The 23,765-nt window shown below is 43.4% G+C and overlaps 1 protein-coding gene across 5 annotated transcripts in view; it reads left to right on the top strand.

Annotated features, from left to right (window-relative positions):
* The window catches only part of Fhod3 (formin homology 2 domain containing 3), a 409,106-nt gene that overhangs the window by 316,887 nt on the left and 68,454 nt on the right, over positions 1–23,765 (top strand). For all 5 annotated transcript variants that reach the window (XM_057788966.1, XM_057788965.1, XM_057788964.1 and 2 more), the window contains 2 exons: positions 15,419–15,550; positions 19,080–19,130. In XM_057788966.1, the coding sequence (XP_057644949.1) occupies positions 15,419–15,550; positions 19,080–19,130 (183 nt within the window). The remainder of the gene's footprint in view (positions 1–15,418; positions 15,551–19,079; positions 19,131–23,765) is intronic.

The raw sequence follows: 23,765 nt of genomic DNA, 5'->3' as shown, positions 1-23,765 counted from the left end.
AGTGGAGCTACGAGAGTATAACACAGGAGAAGCTATTTTAAATTCACTGATTGTTTTATGGGCTTTACATGTGTGCTGTATAAAATGTTAAGTTGTATACAGGGAGGGAGGATGTGGTGGCACTTCCTCCTGTTTTTGAAAAGGGACAATCCTAGTGACTCAGTGTGTATACTTCTGGGACCAGCGTGCATCTATTATAATGACATCAACGTTCTAGATCGTTTAGACAGATATTAACCCAAGCTTTCCCTTGTCTTCCTTTTTCTCTTGGTAATACTGTCTTGGTTCTCTTTCCATAGCAGTGCTTGGAGCTGAAACACTCTTTTTAACAGCTTGCCTTACTGTTTTTCTCTGTGTGCTGCTTCATCCCAGCCCATCCACAGTAATACACCCAGTTTGTTGCTGATACATGTGATGTAGTGAGGGTATTTCCTAGAATATGTCATATATGCGATTATCTGAAGGATCCTAATCTACTCCCCCCAAATGGGTTTAGTAAATCAAAATAGTGCTGCATGCACAGCACTTCAGGAGGTAGAGGCAGGAGGATTTTGAATTAAAGATCATCTTTAGCTACATGGTGAATTGTAGGCCATCTTGGGCTACATGAGATCCTGTATCAAAAAAAAAGTGATCGTTTTTAAATTTTGATGATATTTTTTTGGCACTATGATCCATAAAGACCACATCAATTTTGGTTTTCAATATAGTGGTGAGAGCCTAGTTTTCCATATCTTTGTCAAGAGGTAGTAACCCTCTGACTGTGTAGTTGTATGTAAGTAAATCTGTGACTTGCACTTCTCTTACTTGCATTGTATTGAATGTTTTCTGTTTCTTTTTCTACTTTTGGCTCATATCAGCATGCTCTTTTCATGTTGAGTTGCAGAAGCACTTCATAAGCGACAGTGGGATCCTTTATATTCTATTTATGGAGTTGTTGATGTTGTATTAGTTGGAGGAACTATTTACTATGGTTCCCCCATTGGAGAAGACGGTCCATCATTACAAGGCAGCCTGGCTACATATGCAAGAGGCAGCTAGCCATGCTGCTTCTGTAATCAAGAAGCAGAGAGTGGTGAATGCAGTTAACCTGCTCATTTTCTCCTTTTTTTTTTTTTTTTTTTTTTTTTTTTAATCTACGGCTCCAGGCCATGGGATGGTTACTTCCACACTTAGGGTAGGTCTCCTCGTGTTTATTAATCTAACATAGAAACTCCATCACAGGCATGCCCGTAGGTTTATCTCCTAGGATTCTAGATTCTGTCAAGTTGACAGTCGAACAGGTAGACACATTTCAATCTTACCAGGTAAATGTAATAGACATCAATTCTTCCTGTCTTCTGTGCTTTGTGTTTCTATTGAAGAAAGCATTTTCTCTTGTGGTTCCTTGTAACATTGCTATCTCTACATTTTTCACATCTGAATACTTTACCTGCCTGGAAATTACTCTGGCAGAGGAAGAATCTTATGTTTTTCTCCTTGTTCCAATACCAGATTTGTCTTAACCAATAGGAAGGACGGCAGGTTTGTTGATGCATTGATGTGTTCAGACCCCTTCCTAAGGAATGACTCCCATCTTCAGGAAGCAGTCACTCTAGGCTGTCAGGGGTTCCCCTTCCTGCCAGTGTTTGTAACTGAAACACGACTATACAGAATTGTTTTGAAAGCTTGGAGTGGTGATTGGCAGCGTTGAAATAAAGGGGACAGTAATATCTGGGGATACGGGGACCAGGAAGCTGGCCTAAGTAGTAGCTTCTGCTTCTAGCTCAAGCCCCTTAGTGAACTCTCGCTTCCATTGACCCCCTTGAAAACCCACCCACTCCAGTTGGACAGTGACCGCCTGTCCTCGAGGCCGTCTCTACTTTGATGTGCGTCCTTCAGTGCTAGTTGCTGCTGCTCACCCTGTGCACTCCTGAAAGCCATGCTTGTGAGTCTTGTCCTCTGTGTAGCTCGCTGGCACTGGTGTCTTCCTCACCCTACTGGCTTCTCCAGATGGACATCTGTTCTGTGTGGTTCCCATTACTGGTGTCTTCCCTCCCCGTCTTCTTTAGGGTGATTTCTTGTGCTGACCTTGCTAGTATCAACATGTGTCTCAATGTCCTCCTTGCCTGGGGTTTCAAGTCTCAGCGTTTAAAAGAGATGTGATCTCTAAGATTGTCTGGGACCCAAATATTTGCTGGCTGTGTTCTATCACTTGATCTGCTTAGAATTTTTTGTTGTTGTTTTTAATTGTGTCAGTAGAGTTGAGATTTCCACTCTCCAATGGAGCATTTAAAAAAATTAGATTGTTTGATCAACTTAGATAAAGAAAACCCCCACTAAACTAAACATTGCTGAGGAAAACTTCAAGTAGCATGGAGTGCAGTGTAAAGAGGATCGATCAGCTTTCTTCATGATGACACCTTATGTCACCCTGACAAAAAGAAGTCAATGGACCCATGTAGTGGAAGCTCTGCCCTTCAGTTATAGAAGCTGTCTGCTCTTTGTGCTGTGGGATTCCTGCCTGCATGCCACTAGGTCTTGATAGCAATCTCATTACAAGCAATAAGAGTCTCTGGAAAGCAAAATGTGGTCCTAATTAATCCACTGCATTCCATCTAGAGTGCACAAGAGGAGGAAGGCAGGTTCCATTGGTGGAGTATGTTTATGTAGGGTCTGGTGACATCACATAGTGACTGTGTGCTCTAGAGTCCTGGGGTTCTTCACCAGTCCCTGAACTACTCAAGAATGCCAGTCTTCAGCTGATGCTAGTGGTTTTTGTTCTTGCACATGTGTGGGGTCTGACTCGTCACTATTACTGCTCAAGTTCAAGAACCAAATCATGCTGGGAATTGGATACTCCAGTAGGCTATGTCCTTTCCTTTATGAACTACAGCTCTGAGTGGGTAGCTTTTCCTTCTTGGAAACCTTGACTGCCCCCTTGCTGGCTAGTGGCAGGTGCTGTGTGATTGAGTTTACAGGTGGGAGCTCTCCCATCTGAATTCTGCACAGATCTTCCAATCTTGTTGCTATTTGTATGTGCATCCTTACTGTAGTTCAGTCCCAAGGAAATTGTCCAAAGAACAAACCAGGATGTCCTGAGGCTCCTCTTTTAAACTCAGTGTATCTTCTCTCCTCTCTCCTTATGTGATTCTCCTTATATGTCAAGACCAAAGAAAATTACATTTGTCCCATATAATGCCCCGGAGTTATTCACATTGAACATATTGTGGATATATACTCTTCTGCCTCTATTCCAGATTTTGGCATTTAAGAGTTTCACATTTATCCCCAGTCTTCTAGACCAGGACTCACTTACCTCCTGTGGTCTAAGACTAAGCATGTTGGACCTGTAAAACCATACAGTGAAGATGCTCACTGTTAAAGACATGGAGACAATATTAAGCAGGACTGTAGCCCAGAGAACCTGGTGTTCATGTGACTTTTCAAGATCATTTTAGTGTGTGCTTGCTGGGAGCGTATCTTGCTGCCCAGTGTTCTTGGTCTTCTGTCTCCTTTCTGCCCATTTCATGTCCTTCCTGCTAGGTGACCGTTACCCACACGCTGTGCTTTCCCATCAAACAACCAGCTCACTGTCCTCTTCCTATACTTTTGCCAAATAACAAGTACATGGACTGCTTGTAACCTCTCTTCCTGTTTTCTTCCTGTGGACAGTGCATAGTTTTCCTCCCTCATCTATAGATGATGTGCCCAGTAACCTTAAGTAGCCGTATTATAATGCTGTTTGCAAATGAGAACATGTCTTACATAACATGGAAGTTTACGTGAAGATGGCAACTAGAAGGGTCAAGTATCTCTCACCAGAGAAATTACAGATGAAGTCGGGTCTCCACAGGGCTGAGACGCAACCAAGTGCTCTGGTGTAAGCCTTGTGTGCACTACCCCTGTCTGGTATGCTCTTGTGGTGGGACAAATAATTCTCAGTTGTCCCTGTTTTCCACTGGCATCATGCAAAGATTACAGATTACAGTTTCCTACTGAGAAAGTGCACCCCCAGTTCTTTAGTACTTGTACACTTCCATTCCCCACCATTCCCTCCACGCCCAGCAATGAGAAGTAACTAAGTGTTGTCTTGTAATAGAGGTTCCTGTGCTTCTGGCTTGCTTTTGGACATGCTGTGTACAGGGGACACTAGTCCTACAGACCCATGGTTTGCATATAGCAGCTGTGTGTGTGCTCTGTGCTTGGACATGCTAATCCAGCTTTGCTGGAATCACACCCAGTCCTTAGCTTCCTATGGCTTACATATGTATGGACAGAAAAATGAGTCACCAAATGTAGTTTCCATTGTCATAACTACTATGAAGAAAACAAGCCTTCATAGAGGGGCTAGGAAAAGATGGGACATCTGAGATTGGGGCTGTAGCTTAATGGTAGAGGGCTGTCCTCACCTGCATGAGGCCCTAGGTTCACTGCCAGTGCTTTGAATACACACACACACACACACACACACACACACACACACAGAGACAGAGACAGACAGAGAGAGACAGAGAGAGACAGAGAGAGACAGAGAGAGAGACAGAGAAAACATTGACCTTAAAATTATATGGGCTTGCATACCTATACACACACACACACACATATACACACATGCAAAAAAGAAAGGGGAGATGGGAGAAAGGAAGAGAGGGGGAGGGAGAATAGGCCATGCAAGTAGGGATAGCCTTCTTTCAGAGGAATACCCTTCAAGGAATATGGGAAATTGAGCTAGCTGCCAACATAAGATAAATTACAATTTTCATTGCTTTACTGGTGAGGGTTGGAGGCAAGGGGCAGACAGTCAAGAGGACCTGAGGAGATGGGATGAGTCTATACCTTTCTTTAAACCATGGTCTCGAAGAGCTGGACAGGATGTGAGACTGGGGATGGCATGGAGTGAATCTGGTGTTCAGAGATGAGAGAACAGAGACAGCACTGGCCCCAAGTGGGAGACAGGATGGGCAGGGTGGACAGTGTGTCAGCCAACCTGCCAGACAGCTGGTGGCAGTCAGTGCTTCTGGAAGCTGCCAGAATAGTGGAGTTGTGAAGCTGTGCAAGGGGGACCTGGAGCCATGACAAGAGAGGACCGGCCTCCTTTTGTGCTGGAGAACTCAGGTTCTTGGACAGAAGGCTGGAAAGTCAAAAGGGAGGAGAAAACAGGCAAGACTTGCTCAGTGCTAAGGTCAGGGCCAGCAACAGCAGCCAGCAGATGGCTGAAGCCTGAGGACAGCAGAGCCTGAAGGAATGGCCCTGTGCCTTCTCATGAGCCAGTAAGGTAACCTGAGACTCCTTGGGGGACCAACCTCCCTAGCTCCCTGCCTGAATCCTCTGATTCCTGCCCATGACCTGGAAGTTCGGAACTGCACGGAAACCAAGTGTGTAGCCTACTGAAGAAGAGCAGGAGGCAGCAGCAGCCTACAGTGGCAGCCTTCTGGACAGCGGGTGTCCTCGGGGTCACTGCGGTGGTGACAGTGGAGGGCAGCAGCATGTTCTTGGCGTTAGCTCAGGGACTTGTTTCCTAGCCGTTTTCCTGGCTGCAGCCCAGATGTGAAAGGTGTTTACATTTCCTGATCTAGGGTACTCTAGTTTGGTTGCTGAGTGTCCACCAAAGAATCAAGTGTTAATGGCTTAGTGCTCCTGGGAGGGAGTTGGGCCCTTAGGAGGTGGAGCATAGAGAAAGGCCTTACGGTCATTGGGGACATGTCCTCTAGAAGGATTGTGGATCTCCTAGCTCCTTCCCTTCTCTCTTCCTGGCTGTGTGAAGTGAGCAGTTTGGGCTTGCCACCTGAACTGGGGCGCTGGAGAGCACAGTGCCCCAACTGTGAGCTAGGACAGTCCTGTGCAGGAGTTACTGCCCTTACCACTTCCTTCTTTATTCCCCAGGTCATGTGACACTCAGTTTCACAGTCAGGTGGGGGAGCCATCCGGCTGTTCAGCGTAATTGTCCTCATTCTACTGTTTTGTGATCATATAAATCTTTGTGGAAAAATTGCATTTTCCCCTTGTGAATTAAGTGATAATTTGAAATATCAGACGCAGTGATGACTCACTTGGCTTTTTGTTAATATTTAATTAGAGATTATATTTTTATGTGGGAAACATTTGCTTCTTTTTACCAATACGATTTTATTTCACTTGAACCAAAAGAGGATATTTTTCCCAATCATTTTCACAGTAAAATTGACAAATAAAAATTCCCTAGGAATTCTGCCATATGTGTCCCAGCAAAACCATTCGCACCACCAAGGTAATGCACATGGGCACATCCATCACCTTCAGTACTACTCTCGGGCTGGAGAGATGGCTCAGCCGTTAAAGACTGGGCTCACAACCAAAAATATAAAGTACTACTCTCATGCCTCTTTGTAGTTACTGGTGTCTTTCCCATGCCCTAAGCAACCACCATCATGGATTCAGTTGCATGTTTATATGAGGTTTCTGTTAACATGATGTTATATTCTCCTGGGGGATAGGCTGCTTATATTTAGCAGAATTGTCTTGGCAGTCATTCATTTGACTAATACCTTCCCTTTTCATGGCTGTGTAGTATTTCATCACGGCCTGTTGACTTAACCATTGATAGACATTTGGTTGTTAGTGATTTTGACAGTGGGTCTGGGCATGCTTTTGTTTCTCTTGGGTAAATGACAAATAGTGGAATGACTGAACCAAATGGTAGGGCATGCCTAGCTTTGTAAGAAATCGCTCAACTATTTCTGAAATGATTGTACACTGCTGTAATTCCAGATTCACAAGTGTCGTGAAGTGGGTTTCTTCAGCTCTCTAGAGTACTCTTCCCTAAATAGTCTTTAGATTTTGCCCATGAAGACAACTGGACTTTTCTTCTTGGAAAGCTTGTAACCGTACATTTCATTTCTTCAACAGATGCTCCTCCACCATGAACTGTTAAGGTTCTCCTTTCCTTTTTCTTTGTCTTTCAGGGGCTTTTAGTTGATCAAGTTAATTGCCCACACTTGTCAATAGTTGCCTCTTGTTCCTTCAATATCTGTGTGTGTTACAGTGATGTCATCTTCAATATCTATGTGTGTTACAGTGATGTCACCTTCAATATCAATGTGTGTTACAGTGATGTCATCTCTCTGTGCTTGGTACTATTGTTTTATGTCCTTTTTCATTATCTTTCTGGCTAGAGGCTTATACATTTTACCAAACTCAAAAATATTTCTATGTTTTCTTAAAATTTTTAAATTTTTAAAAAGTGAAATAGAATATTATCACTTTCCCATTTCCTTCCTCTCTACAGCCCCTCCCAACAATCCTCACTTGAACCACTCTTCCATTCTTCTCCTCAGCTCTCACGTTGATAGCCTCTTATTCTTCTGATTATTATTGCATACATATATGTAACATATATATGTATGTGTGCATGTACAATTACATATAAATACAACCTGCTGGGTCCATTTTTTTCTGTATATATAGTTCCAAGGCTGGTTGCCTTTGGCAACCAGTAAGGGGGGGTCATCCCTGGGAAAGTAGTTATTAGCTGCCTCTAGTTCTTTGTCCGGGGTGGGGCCCCCAAGCTTTCCTCTTCCCATGTTTATGTGACTATTGATATTGCCATTGTTCCCATTTTATTTATGTGGCCATTTCTGAGAGAGACTAGTTCACAGCCGACTTCCCAGTGTTCTTGTGCATACAGCATTTCCATCCCCATTTTGGAGATGCTCCCTGAGCCACAGATGCAGGAACTGGTGCCCAATTGGGCTGGACTCTCTGAGATCCGTTGCTCTCTGCATTGTGTCCAGTTGTAGTTTTCTGTGATGGTCTCCATTTGTCAGACTTCTTTGCTAAGAGAAGGTAACTATATATCCTTATATTGTCTGTAGATATAAGGAGAAGATTTAGGATGTAGGATGGGATTATGCTTGTCTAGCAGAGTGGTAATAGTAGATTCTTTTTTAAGGTCCCTGACCTTCCATAGGAAGCTGCTAGATTTCTAGTATCCGGTGTGACTTTCTTCCTGTTGAGTATGCCTCAAGACCAATTAGACAGCTGTTGATTGATATGAGTGCCACTTATTGTACCTTTATCCAAGTCTTGCCATGTTGGTCATTGTCACGATTCTATAAATTGCTTTTGGTAGAATGGTCATTTTCACAATATTATTTCTACAAATCCATGAACCAGGGATGCCTTTCCATTTTCTAGTGTCTATCTCTTTTGTAGGTGGAATTTTCTGTCCCGCTTGCAAGCTCCCAAATGAATGACACAGAGACTTGTTATTAATTGTAAAAGCTTAACCATAGCTTAGGCTTATTACTAAATCACTCTTACAACTTAACCCATTTTTATCAATCTATGTATTGCCACATGACTCAACACTTTATCTGTCTTCCAACCTGTCTTGTTCTCCCTGTGTCTCCTGGCAATCTCACCTTTCTTCTTCCCAGAGTTCTCTGTATCTGACTGTCCCTCCTATACCGCCTGCCTAACTAATGACTGTTTAGTTTTTAATTAAACTGATGAGAAGGTGCCTTGGCAAAGACGCATCTTCATGGTATACAAAAAGATTATTCCCCAACACTCTTCAAATGTTTGAAGTTTTTGTTATAGAGATCTTTCATATCCTTGGTTAGGTTTATTTCAAGACAATTAATTGTCTTCGGTGCTATTGTAAATAGGAGTGCTTCCATGATCTCTTTCTTAGTGTGCTTGTTGGTGTATAGAAGACTACTGATTTCTAAAGTTGATTTTGTACCCTGCTCCTTTGCTGAAATTGTTGAATGTTTCTAAAAGTTTTCTGTATATTCTGTAAATTTTTGTATAATATCATCTGCAAATAAGGATAAATTGACTTTGTCTATTCTTTTTTTGTCTCTTTCATTTCCTTCTCTTGCCTTATTTCTCCAGTTAGTGTTTCCAGAACTGTTTTGAAAAAAGGAGTGGAGGTACTGGACAGCTCTGCCTCATTCCTGACTTTAATAAGATTGCTTTGAGTTTTTCTCCATTTAGGATAATACTGGCTGTACATCTCTCCAATTTTAACTAATGTGAGTTAGTAACCAAGAGGCTTGATTAAAAGGGCAGTAAAATATATTATGTCATCTCCCCTTATCTTGTCTTAGAAGCATTTATAGAAATCCATGGCATATTAAATACCAAAAATTGCTAGCCATTTCCATGTCTAAAAACATATTCAACAATCTAAATATATAATAAAATGACTGAAATGCCTAATAAAGGAAGAAATAAAACATTTGGTTTTATAGTTGTATAGCTCTGTATAGGAAAAATACATTAGTCCAAAGGGCAACTTAAGATGTCAATTACAGCCGGGCGGTGGTGGCGCACGCCTTTAATCCCAGCACTTGGGAGGCAGAGGTAGGCGGATCTCTGTGAGTTCGAGACCAGCCTGGTCTACAAGAGCTAGTTCCAGGACAGGCTCCAAAGCCACAAAGCCACAGAGAAACCCTGTCTCGAAAAACCAAAAAAAAAAAAAAAAAAAAAAAAAAAAAAAAAAAAAAAAAAAAAAAAAAAAAAAAAGATGTCAATTACAAAATATTTACATTTTTATAAACAATAACAGAAATACTGCGTAAATCTGCAGGCTGTTAGACACTGCAGTGGCGGCTCTGGCTTCTGTGAGTTCCGCTATGAAAAGAATAATGTGTTTGACCTTTACAAACTCCTTGTAACTTCCTCAGGATGATTCAGAACTGCACATTTGGGACAAAGAGTTCCTGAGGAAGGGGGGTTTTCTTTTTAGTGTATCGCATGTATTTCCAGATAGCTATTTCAACTCATGTTTCCATAGTCTAAGGAATTTGCTACTTCTACAAACCCATGTAAACTAGATAATTCTTGGTACAATTTAAACAAAATACATTTTCTAGTTTAAATAAAGTATGACTGTCCTCCATGTTCCCCAAAAGAATTATTGATCAAGTTCTCTGTTTGCTTTTCATCTCTTCTCTTCTACATTTCTTCTTTGCATTTCATCTTTTTCCCATCAATTTTGACAATAATTTGCCATGTTTACTGTTGCTCTTTGTGCAGTGCATCTGCTTTCTCTGATTGTTTTTAAGATTATCTTTTTGTCATTGATTTTTTTCAAGTTGAGTTTGATATGAATTACTATGGTCTTCTTGATATTTCTTGTATGTGGGGATTGATGAAATTTCTATGCATAGTGGTTTATAGTTCTCAATATTCGGGAAACTTTTCAGTGTCTATTCCCCCCCCAAAAAATTTAATCTCTCATTTCTTATGATTACTCCAGTTACATGTTGGGTGGTTTTCCAAGCATTATTGGTGTTCTGTGGATTCTTCTTTCCCTTGGGATTTTAGTGTGTTGCTTTTATTGATGTCATTGTTTGTTCAAGTTCACTAATTAGTTTTCTGCAATGCCAATTTACTCTTTTGACTGGGCTCTTACACCTATTATGTGTGATTCCTTGGGTCTATAAGCTTTAGTTACAAGGACTATTCAGGTGACTTTGTGTGTGTGTCCTTTCTTTTCCTGCATTGGCATTTTTAATCAGTATATCACAAATCTTGCCTTTTTGGGAACACAATATTCCTTTATTCTTGGGTTTATTGTGTAATACACCTTTCTGAGGTGTATTACACTTTTAGCTCTGTTAGCCCCAGCTGTACTCAGCACAATATCTTTCCATGACTGAGCCATGACGCCTCTTAGCACTTGAATCTCTGTCTTGAATGACTTGCTTGGCAGGAGACTGTTGGATGTGGTGATGGATGAGTTTACCGAGTAGGTAAGATTATGAAGTGAATTTTATTGTTCCTATATTTAGATTTTATTGGAGGCTACAAAAACAAATTGACAGAATTTTCTGATCAGAAATAGAGAAAATCTTATCTTGTCCCATTCTGTTTGGGTCAGCTCTAGGCATCTAAGTGACATCTAAAGTTAATTGTTGAAAATAGCAGCCATGTGGTACCTCTTGGTTTCCTTCCCTAGTAATGCTGACCATGCTCGTTCTGACAGATAATCCAGTTCCAACTTGCCTTACTCAGGTGTTGGCGATCAGCTGGTCACATTGGGCTTGCTGGTTATCTAAACCTAGCAAAGACCACAGCTGAAGCCTGATGGTAGAGCCACCTCACTCCGACCTTCTAGCACTGTGGCGCTTGAGGGGGCTCCAAGGGCAGCAGAGGGGTGAGCATGCCCATGGAAGCATCCAAGACTTTGGCCTCTATGTCGTAGTTCTGTTGCTGCATTGACCAAAAAAAGCCATGTGATCATCCTGGATTCAAGGGTGGGGGAGTCAGTTGTCAGCCTGTGGGTGTGTAGGTGCATATGTGTGAGAGTACGTGTAGAAAGCAGAAGGTGGCCCTGAATGACATGCCTCAGAAGCTGTCCATTTTGTCTTTTTGAAACAGGGTCTCTCATTGACCTAGAGCCGGCAAGTTGAGTGGGCTGGCTGGCCAGAGAACCCCGTATATTTACCTCTTTCTTCTTTTTGAGGTCTGGCGTTTGAAGAATATGTCACCATGCCTGGCTTGTTTTTGGTTTTTGATGTGGGTTCTGGGTCCTCGTACTTAGGTCCTCATACTTGCAAGGAAGTCACTTTGCCAGCTGTGCTGCGTGCCCTGCTGAGCACTGCTATGAGAGGAGAAGCTGTACCACTTGAGGTCTGTCTCTAGAAGATGCTGTGTGTCCATTCGAATTCACTGTGCAACGAACAAACAAGACTGAGCTGCTGGCTTCTGAGCTTAGAGCCATCGCTTGGCCCAGCAGTTGCAGGCTAGCTGGCAGACTGAGATGTCTTGAATGATTCTCAACTGTTTTAAAAACTGAAGCTAGCATTCATCTCTCCCCTTTGCCTCAGCTTTGTCTTTAGAAAGTCTTCCAATCTCATGTTTAGTCTGCCTGCAGATTCTTAGATGAACAAGGTGCCAATTCATCATCAAAAGGGAAAGATTACTGATGACAGAGAGCCCTCCATCTTCACTTCAGGTCAGATCATCTGTGTTGTGTTCACTCAGCCCAGTCCTAAGTCTCTTCGCTAGGAGCTAAGAGGCATCCAAACCACTCAAGTCATGATTGAACTGGTTGTCTCAGCTTGTTGGGCAGAATGCTTTTCTACTGGGAAAGAAGGGACGCCTTAGAAAAAGAAGGAAGGGCTGACTAATTCCACAGCGTGAATGAAGCTAAAGGACCTGCTCGTTTCCAAACCTAAGAAAATCTTTCTCGGGGCTGGAGAGATGGCTCAGAGGTTAAGAGCACTGACTGCTCTTCCGGAGGTCCTGAGTTCAATTCCTAGCAACCACATGGTTGCTCACAACCATCTGTATTGAGATCTGGTGCCCTCTTCTGGCCTGCAGGCATACATGGAAGCTGAACACTGTGTACATAATAAATAAATAAATCTAAAAAAAAAAAAGAAAAAAAAGAAAGAAACTCTTTCTTACTCTCAAGTCTATTATTTCATTTCTTTCTGGAACCAGTCCTGTATTGCTGACATTAGTGTAACTGAAAAAATGTTCAATTCCTATGAGAAAAATAATGTCCTTCAAGTTTCTCTTTCCTCTCAAAAACAAACAAACAAACAAACAAACAAAACCAAATCCCTGCGGTCAAATATCAGAAAGAGGACAGAGGAAGATACTCCTTATTGTTAATTAGCATGCGGGAGATTTCTGGGTCCCTGGTGATAGTGCAAAGTTCCAGGAGGAACGTTCCAGGGATCTTCAGTAAGCGTGAAGCTCAGGAAAACACCATCACCCAGACAAGCAGGAATGTGAGTGACAGTAGCCTCGATGGTGAGGGCAGCATTTACCTCAGCTCAGAGGACTCCTGCGAAGACCAAAGCATGAGTCGGCAGATGCTGTGTCCCTGGGAGGAATGTGTGGTCACACAGCTTCTACTACCAGAGGGAGGCATGTTTTGTAGCACTCTACATAGCACAGGTCGGTTTCATATATGGTTCATTTTTGGCTTAACTGTTTGGAATTTTTTTCCCCAAGTTTGGTATAAGGAAAGGCTCCCTGAATTCTATGACTGACACCATTTGTACAGGGCCTATCAGTGCCCCCGCTGATGTGTGTTGACGTGCGTGTATGAACTATTAGTGTGTGTGTGTGTGTGTGTGTGTGTGCTAGGCAGTGACCTCCTTCCATGAATGTCCATTTCACTTATGAATCAAGATCACACATTCACGCCTGGCCGCTGTGGTTTGTGAATGGGTTTTGGCATTTCATGAGACAATGCTCTGCTTTGTTTTATTCAAATTAATAATAACAATAGTAGTAATAACAATAGTCTCAGATCCTCTGCAAAGATTTTAGACTCATTTGTAAAGTTCCCTAAAAATCCCATTTGAGGTGGTGATTTAGATATGGATTAGCTTAAGAGAATCAAATTCTTGGCCTCATTTTACATATTTGTGTACGAAGGCAAAATTTAGAATTGTGTTACATTTTACAGTTAATGCAGATTTTATTTCAGATTTATCTCCTTACTGTTTGTTTTCAACTTAACTTCATTGTGATCACATGACATGCTCATATGACATGGGAACTGGTCATCTATCTGTTCATGTTCTTATGATCCAATGACAGGTTTTAAATCTTTGTGTGTAAGAAGAGCATATTTTCTCTATTGTGGGGCATCAGATTGATATATTATATAAATTTATTATATAATATTATATATAAATTATTATATTAATATCCTTAATATCAATCATTATGCAAGAGATTAAAGGAATCCCTTTACACTGTTTGTGCATTAGGTTTATCTGCATATAGCATTTTAAAAATAAAATTGTAAAATTACAACAGCTTAGAAAATATAGACTCTATACAGCATAGTATGGACTTCCTAGGGTAAAAACTAAATAAATTCTATGCCTATGTGTCCAGGGCTCATTAAGACCTTCCCTGTGAGCCTGGGGTACAGAACTTGTCATAAAGATAATGAATTGCAATCCTCTGTTTCTCCACCAATTTTGTAACTTACATTTACCAGTGAAGATGACTGGGGTGTGTGTGACATGGGATCCCATCTTTCTCAGCACTAAGGAGCTCCATGTCCCCAACTGTGCAAATATATTGCCTCTGAAATTACATATGTTTTGCCCCCTCTGCATCCTTGGATAAAGAGACAGTATATTTCAAAGGTGCTTGATCTTATATTTGGAAAACTTTGTTGACAAGCAGAAGCAATAGCTGTTCATGGTGTATTTTATTCCCCAGAGACCCAGCTGACTCCCCAGCTCATCCCCTTTTTACATTTTTGCTGAGTTTCCAGTTTTCTCATCTCTCACCCATTCTCTCCTTGACATTACTGTGATTCCCATACTAGGCTGCCCCACCTCCATAGAGGTTTCCACTCAATTGAGAATGGTCTAGTTTTTACATGAACTCTGGCTAATAATAAGAGCTGGCCTTTGACATACAGAGTGACCTTGGATGATTCTTAAAACTGAAGAAAATTCCTTAATTGGATTCACTTCTTAAGCCTCTCTCATATTTTTTCTGTCTGTCTTCTAAGCTCCTGGTTTTCAGATGATGCCATTATTTTGAGATGTACAGAGAAGTTAGTATACTAATGTGTAAATGGATTAGGCTGAAAGTTGATTGTAGTCAAAGTTCCAACATAGAACTTTAAATATGAATTAAAATTTAATATAAATTTAAATTAAATATAAAGGTACCCATCTATTGTATAAATATATGTACATACATGTAATGGCCCAGCCTGGACTTCTATATTTATATTGGTTCCCATGACTACGACTGATGATCACTTACAGGCCAAGCATGTTGCTTGGTGTTTATGTACATTGCCATCTTCAGTCCTACCACTTTAGGAAGCAGTTTGCTTATCACTGTCTACAGACGAGACTTCTCAACCTGAAGGGCTTCAGATGCCTACTGATTGTGTAAGGCTACCTGGGTGCTGGTAGACCCTCCATTCAAACCAAGCTGAAGCTTAATTCCTGCTTCTACGCTTTTTTTCCTTCTCTCTCTCTCTCTCTCTCTCTCTCTCTCTCTCTCTCTCTCTCTCTCTCTCTCTCTCTCTGTGCGTGCATGTGTGTAGTATGCATATATGAACATGCTTGTTTTCCTACATGTATCATGTGTGTTGGGGAAGTACATATACATATGTGCATGCATGTTGGTAGAAGTCCTAAGCTGATGTTGGAATCATCCCCTATGGCTCCTCTACCTTTCACTCACTGAGGCAGGGGATCTCAAAGCCAAAGCTTCTGCTATGGCCCACTTGCTAGCCAGCTTGCTCTGGGGACCCCCTGTCTCTACCATCCCAGACTGGAATTTACAGGCAGTCTACCAAACTAATAATTCATCACTTACATGGGTTCTGGGCATTTGAGCTCTGGTCCTCACATCCATGGGACAAAACCACTGAATCGTCTCCCAAGGGCCTGCTCCATGATCCCACCCACAAGGAAAGCAACTGAAACATAATGTGCTGTGTTCTCAGGTCGTCCAGTGGTCTTCTCACATCCTCCTTTAGGCAGCACCAGGAGTCGCTGGCAGCAGAGAGAGAGCGGAGGCGACAGGAGAGAGAAGAAAGGCTGCAGAGGATAGAGCGGGAAGAGCGAAACAGATTCAAGTAAGGGGCTCCAGACACTTCTGTGCTTCAGACGTAAGACTGACAGGTGTCCTAAGTGGGTTGGGAAGTGACACATGTGTTCCCAATTCTGTCTATATTTTGATGAGGAGAAAGATTCACCTGTAGCAGACCGCTCGGGTGTGGTGTTTCTGGCTTCCTCTAGCCATGTGGCAGGAAGCACAGACAGCCAAATACAATTAGAGTGTTGAGCAGCCTCGGTCACCATCAGTTAAAGGGGCTTTACCCAGGGCACAGAGCCTAACCGCCTCAATGTAATTTGCCATTTCTCCCTGAAGGTCCTCATGTTTTATGCATATTCTGTTAGCTGTAGAAAGAAAATCTTTATTTCCAACTCTCTGGTTTGTTCTTTGCTCCCTATATTCGTATATGTGGATGTATTATATATAAAATATATTACAATAATTACAAAGTACAACATATATAATACAATAATAATACCATTTATCTTATATAATATGTTTTGCTTTTTCCTGGGGAGGAATTTTTGTACCAATTACTCCCAACCTATGCCGTGTTCTCTGTGCTCCTCCATGGATGTCTCCCTGGGCATGGCCCATTGAAGGTTCCATGTCTTAGCCTCTCTGTTCCCATTGAAGCCAGTGTCCCTCTGCTCCCCCTTTTAGCGGTTCACCTCTCCGCTGTTCTCTGGGCTCAGCTCTCCCCTCTCCCCTCCTGGGCTGCACATGCTGCACTGTGCAGAGTGCACAACCCCAAGTCCCTCCTTACATTTCCCCCCGCCCTTCTTTCTGTCTGTTTTTCCATCCCTCCTTCCCTACCTTTCCCCACAACACTCCTGTACCTTACGCCTTCTCCTCCATTATCCCTCCCATAGCATCAACACGTTCCCCTCTCTTCCTGTGTCTCCCCATCTCTCCTTCCATCTCATCAGTTTAGTTTCTTTGGCAAAGTCTCCCGTTGATGATGCTAGTTCCATCATTAAAGGACATAAGGCATGATCGGTGAGAACTTACAGATTCAGTGACTTCTGGCTTTCCCCAGAGGCCAAGAACACATGTCATTGTAGAAATGATCCAAAGATGATCAGAATTGTAAAGCCACATCGTGGCCGCTTCCTAGTTCATGCGGAGACACCCAGAGTCTCTCAGTGGAAGGATGAGCCTGGCTTTGGTGAGAGAGGTTGAGTAGGTGGCATGAAGTTAACCAACATCATTTTCTAGCACACTTGTACGGTGTACTGTGAGCTGCCAGAATTCCACCAATCTGTCTGCACCTCTTCTGAGGCAGTTCCAGAAGTTGTTTATAAGATCCAATTTTTAAAACCCCTGGGACAAGTTAAATGCTTCTTGATTTATGGATCTCTGAGAAGTCCCATATTTTACCACCAATTAGCAACTGGGAATTTGCCTCAAATATGTGGAAAATTCCGGGATTAAGTTATACATCAAAAGTCTTATTGAAAATTCCTTACGCACACAAAACCAAATAAGGTGCAGAGTGATTTCCAAGGAATAACCCAAGGTTGTTCTCTGACCTTCACACACACACACACACACACACACACACACACACAAATAAAGTGTATAGTGACTTCTGAACCCAAAGTTGCTCTCTGATTTTCATACACACAAAAACACAGTAGAGAAAGAGACAGGGACAGACACATACAGAGACAGAAAGACAGAGACAAGGAATACAAGAACAAGGAACTTCCTGAGCCACAACCCACCCATCTCTGATTTGAACATGTGTAGCCCCTAGCATAAATAGCAAGCCCAGCTCCGAGAGCTAGCTAGAGAGAGGACTACCACCGAGGTCCCATAATGGCTGCTGGGTGGCACACAGTTCCTGATAGGACACAGTAGTAACACCTGACACCTGAGCTAACACTGGCACCAACATCAGAAGCTGCTTCAGAACTCACAGGGGAACCCAACCTCTTTGATTAGCTGCAAAGACAAAACAAAAATGAGTATCATTTTTAGTCCTCAGAATCTTGTTCTAGATTGAAGATGTACAGATGCAATGCAAAACAGTCTGTCACAAACAGCTAGGGAAATTTTAGACGAAGAAGAAAGAATAAAAAGCTGATAACTACAGAAGGGACTCGGATGGCATCGTTATCAGGCCGATTTTAAAGGAGGCTATTGCGGATGTGCTCCAAGAGTAAGGGCAGACACATCTCTGCCACAAGCTATCCTTGGAAATAATTGATCTATATGACAAACTATATTAGAATTCATTCCCGTTATATTACAGTGGAATGATAGAGTAAGGCCTTTTACTAGTAAGATTTAAAATAAAAGAGTACGAGAAGTATGCTTGAAATAACTGAAAAGACAAGGCTTTGTGAAGATCCGAAGAAGAGCCAGCTAGAAATACACTGAAATAACTGAAACATGGGAAAAATAAGGAATTCATTGGATGAGCCAGGCAGCAGAATTGAAATGAGGGAGGAAGGCCAGTTTGGAAACAAAGTGTGAGAAAGAAGTCTTAGAAACCCTTGGAATGGCACCCGAATCCCTAACATTTGTGTCACTGGATCCCAGTAAAGCAGGAAGAGGGGCTGAGAACACCTAACATTCGAGCCCATGTTCTACACACATCTACATGCATGCAGACTGGGGACTGGCCCCGATATCCTGTCTTCAGAGATGGTTTACCACCAGTCACCCTTTGCTTTGGTGTTCATGTGATTATCACTTGTCATTTAAGAGTGCAGAGAGAACCAGGTCAAGTGACCCCCTTTCCACGAAGAACGCTAGTCACCTCTCCGCGGCTGACAGTTACAGTGACCACGACTCCACATTTGAGACTGTGAATGGAAAGGGAAGTCAAGAGGGAAGCACAGAAAGCTGAGAGCCTCCGCTCCCCAGGGCTGATGCTTGCTCGGGCAGTCCACCCACCTCTCAGTTGCTGAGTGAAGTGTTCAGGTGCCTCGGAACCTCTGCACACCTCAAAGTCACCCTCTGGCTTCAGGTCCTTTAGTGATACAGTTCTGGGTTGGAAGATACTGGGTTTCTAGCTCGGAAGGCAATGACCTTGGCTGCTTCTGCACAGCACATCTGATCCTGGCTGCATTCTCCCCACTCTACACCCCTTTCGTCTTCCTGATGTTGCGTCCTTATGTCCAGTGTAGACAACGATGCTGAACAGACTCTCCAGGAAAACAGTCCGCTGAAAGGCAAGCGACCAGCTAGACCTAAACTTAGATTCACCAGTAAGACCAGAAACATGAAACATTAAAATTGAACATTATTGGACATATCATGGGTGTAAATAAAGGCAAAAACACCAAGTCAGGCCTTCCAGTAGCCTTGGGTGAGAACAGAACGCTGGGTAGTCCCTGAGTGAGCCTGATGTTTTCCTGTTCTTCTGACTTCTTTGCCATTTTGTTGAAAAAAAAAAATTCCACTGTGTTTAGCATGTTTGAAGTAGCCTCTAGACTTTTAACATCCAATTATTATCGTTTTAGTAATTGCTCCTTAATCTTATGAACATCTAAGTCTATTTTTCTCCTCTTTTCCTTTGTTCTGAACATTTCCGCTAGCCGGGAATATCTAGACAAAAGAGAGGAGCAAAGACAAGCAAGAGAAGAAAGGTGCGTACGTTTTCTTCACTTTGTAATGAGGTGTCACATGACTTTGCACTGTTAACCAAGCATGCAGAGCCCTCTGAGATGCATTAACCTCCTCTTATCATTGCACGGCTGGTACTTGCAAACGCCTGTCCTCCTTACTTTATATGCTGAGAAAGCTGGATTTGTGGTACATGTGGCAACTGACAGAAATCAGAGATGGAAAGAGGCCTAGAACAGCCATCTTGGCAAAATTTTTTGCTCCAAAACCCTTCTCAAAATGAGCATATTACCATCGCCATCTTGACATATGATCGCTACAGTCATGTGTCACAATAATGGAGATGTGTTCTGAAAACTCTGTGGCTGGATGACTTTTGTCCTTGTCTGAATATCTTCGTGAGCACTAGCAAATAAAGATGGCAGCACCAAAACGAGGCACTAACTGCTCACGGACTCTCATTCCATAAGTAATCCATAACTGACCAAACACCATGATGCCTCCATTAATCACACTGGAGACCCCTGAGCATGGCTTAGGCATTCTTGCTATGTGTTCCAGGTCACTTGGTCCATATTCATTCAATAATTGAGCACACGTGCCATGCCAGATATTGTCCCCAGTGTGCAGAATACCCTTGAATTTTATAACTGATCACTTTCCTTCCTCCTGAAATACTCTCCGTCCTGCATGGAAGGAACCATTCTCAAACAGCCCCTGAAGTATTTGGTACTCACAGTGGGCACTGAGGAATAAAGTATAGAATGTATGAATAAATGACACCCTGCAGGAGGGCTCAGAGGGTAATGGCACTCGCTGCCAAGCCTGACGAACTGAGTTTGATCTCTGGGACCCACATGATGGAGGGAACCAACTTCTGCACTCTGCAAGTTTTCCTTTGACCCCTCCCCCATATGCATATGCATTTAATGCATGAGGGAGAGAGAGAGAGAGAGAGAGAGAGAGAGGAGAGAAGGAGGGGGGAGGGGAGGGGAGAGAGAGGACAATGTAGTTTTAAAAATAAACAAATGACTTAACAACCTAGCAGCTTTATTTGAAGTCTTCAGGCTGCAGACTTAGTCCATTTTATTTTTTATGTGTATGAGTGTTTTGGCTGCATGGATATCTGTGCACCATATGCATTCCTGGTACCCTTGGAGGCTAGAAAAGGACGTCAGATCCCCTGAGACTATAGTTACAAACTATTGTAAGCTGCCACATAGGGTTTGAGGATAGAATATTGGTCTTTTAGAAGAGCAGCCAGTGCTCTTCACGGCTGAATCATCTCCCCAGCCTCAGTTCATTAATTTAACTCCATTTGAAACGGTCAAGTTCACATATTAAGTGTATGATAACTTGAGATAAACAAGGGACACTGGTCATGGAAGTCGACTGGCCGGTTTTTACCCCTTGCCCCCTACAGCCTGCAGTTACTAACTCTGTCACCAGATGGCGATATAGTATGTGGAGAGGGATAGACTCAGTTTATGCCTTTTGTACTGGAGCCTAGGGGGAGCCTCACCATTTCTGGCCTGTACCAATGGGATGTGGAATTGCGCTAATGTTTTAGACACCATCAGCTAAATAGATCAAGACAGTCTGAGTCAGGCAACAGCGGAGACTGTCTGTGCTCAATTAAAAAATTAGATGCTTAAGTCAGCCTCATGAATAAAACATTGGTTTATTTCCTACATTCTATTAGATTACTGTCATCCTAATCTCCAGTGGTGGCCAGTAAAGCCAGAGAGAAAGGTGCTGGAGACAAAGCAACGAACTTCTCTTTGTCTGCTGAGCTTCAGAGAAAGAGGAGACATACCCTTACTGAAGGACTCTTGACTTTTTGCCTGGGGTTAGGGAATTTTGAATGTTTTTATGTTTAGTTTCTCTTGGAGAGAGTCTGTACTTTGGAGCTTCTGACAGATAGACTGTCAGGTTATGTCCACACAGGCAAGGGTGGCTTGGTGACTTCTTCTGGGAATGTCAATCTATGTCCACACAAGCAAGGTTCCCTGGCTTCTACAGGGAATGTCCAGTGTGTAGTCAAGAGTCAAGGTCAGAACTGGGCTCGGGCTGACTTCACAGAGCTCTCTGACTATTCCCTGTTCAGGCTTTTGCTTATTCCTGGCATATTCGCTATTTATTTAAGAAAACAAACTATCTTTTTTCATTTTATATGCCAATCCCAGTTCCCACTCCCTCTCCTCCTCCCATTCCCGCCACTTAACCCCCACCCACCCCCCATCCACTCCTCAGAGAGTATAAGGCACACTGCTTTGAGGAAGGTCCAAGGCCCTCCCTACTCTATCTAGGCTAAGCAAGGTATCCATCCAAAAAGAATAGGTTCCCTAACAGCCAGTACAAGCAGTAGTGATAAATCCTAGTGGCCCCGCCCCCAGTCTGCACCAGCTTGTCACTCGCCTCTCCCACTCCTGCTCCCCCCTTGATCTCCTCTTCTTTTCTCCCAGAATGCCCCTCTACACAGCATGTGGTCGCCTCAGCAGGTGCAAGAGCAGCTCTCTATGGCTGTACTGTAGCCCTCCCCCACATCCTACCTCTCAGTTTACACAGGGTTCAGTAAACAGAGCCAGGCAGATCCCCACAGTCTGAGCCAGCCCCTTTTCTTGTTTTGGTTTGACTCATCTGAGGAAACAAGGGGGTCCCAGGAAAAAAGCAGATGGAAGATGGGGGGGTACGTGCATGACGATGATGATGGTCCAGGAACCATGAGAAAGGGCACTGCGCACTGCTGGAGGCCCAGAGATGCCGGAGGGAGACCTGGGTAGGAGGACAGTAGGGCAAGTCATAGTGAGTAGGACTGGCTCATACAGGGTGTGCGTTTTGCTCAGTGAAGAGACTAAGCAAAATTTCTGATCTGGTCCTGCCCTGGTGTACCTTCTGGGTGTCAGAGTTCATTCCAAACGTTTATTTACCTCTCCCAGTGTACTGTGAGCTGCAGGAGGGTGGGATATATTTCTTGTTTGTTATTAATTCCTTAATACCTACTACAGTCCTGAATACATAACAGACACATTGAACAAACGTTCACTAGACAAATGAAGAAATGATCGCAGAAACAAAGGAGACAGGCATAGCAGAGCGGGGGTAGATGGAGGAGCAGAGGTAAGCGGTTGAGTCGTGGGCCTGAGCTGCACATCATAGGTGGTGCTTTTGGTTGCAGCTTCATCGTAGTTGTATGGTTGGTGTTGCTTCACAAGGCGTTAGGGACATGTGGACAGTCACCTCATGATCTAGTAACTCCCAAGACGATGTGTTCGAGCCCTTGAGTGCATGGCTTTAAGAGTCACTGTGGATGCAAAGGTCATGCCATAGGTCTAGCTTCCTGCCCGGGATGCTGGAAGTTCCTGTGTGTCACATGACATTCCTCACTGTGCGCTGTGACTTTGATGTGGACCAGCCCGCCACCCTCATCTCTCCAATCCTTGCAGGCAAACACTGCCGCTGCTCTTCCAGGAGAGTAAATGCTCTGGATCCGCATGGTACAGGGCAGCGGGGCAGCCCTGTTAAACTAAAGACGCGTGAGCTGGGGCTGCAAAGACGGCTCAATGCTTTAGAGCGCTTGTTGCTTTCACAGAGGATACAGGTTCGGTTTCCAGCATCCACACGGCAACTCACAACCATCTGTAACTCCAGTTTCAGGGGATCTGACTTCCCTCTTCTGACCTCCCCAGACACCAGGAACACGTGTGACACACGCATACACCTATAGACAAACACTCATACACATAAAGTAAATAAACCTAAAAAAGTTAGAGTGTGTATGTGTACCACATACACCTATCAAATACTTGACCGCTTTAGGCATTTAAATGTATGGGCCAGTAATGTGAGGCATAGTCTCACAATTATACAGCTATAAGTCTCATTGTGTAAATGGAAGCTGTACCCCTGCTGACCCACGCTGTTCTCCCCAGCCCTGCTCTCCTGTTACCCTATAAATAAATATTCTCGTTCCTTGGGGTGGGGGCAATTCTAGTTAAGTCTTTTGGCTCGTTCTCTGTCCCATACATTTTTTGGCAATGGCCTTTATGCACCTATGCACACTCAGGAGTAGTCTTTGTGAATGTCTAACAATCTCTCGGAAGAGCAGCCCTTTGGATTCTTGTCAGAAACTGATCTGAACCCACTGGCTGGCAGCCCCTGCCTGCCAACCAGGCTGCCCGCAGAATATGGTGTGGAGAACCAAGACTATGGATAGACCAGATAAAAGGCCAGAATGGGTTGATAGGATCACGCGTGAGACAAGATGTAGCCATCTAGGGAGCCGCTGGTTTTGTTTCGTTTTGTTTTTAATGGTTGAGTTGGCCTCCTGACTTGAAGCCTTTCGTGTGAGAATGTGATTCCTGGGACGCTGACTTTGCTGCTCTGGGGTTCACATCTCCTAGACTACCCCTATTAGCAGGGCAGACAGAGTAGAGCGTTTCTGAGGACAGCTCTGTCTCCCCACCCCACCCCCGAGGCAGCACTTTGCACCAAGTTTTGGGTGTTAGCATGTGCATCCTGTCACTGCTCCTCCCTGGAAAACAGACCCAGTGGCCAGTGAGGTGGGGCACGTGCCACCCTAGGCCTCCTGACTGCAGGTGGGCCTCTGCAGGTCAGGGCTCCTCGGCAGTTTTGCTGGCTTCTCATTAGTGGACACA

This window comes from Chionomys nivalis, chromosome 14, assembly GCF_950005125.1.
Source record: "Chionomys nivalis chromosome 14, mChiNiv1.1, whole genome shotgun sequence".
NCBI lineage: Eukaryota > Metazoa > Chordata > Mammalia > Rodentia > Cricetidae > Chionomys > Chionomys nivalis.
This window is presented reverse-complemented; position numbering and strand designations above follow the sequence as displayed.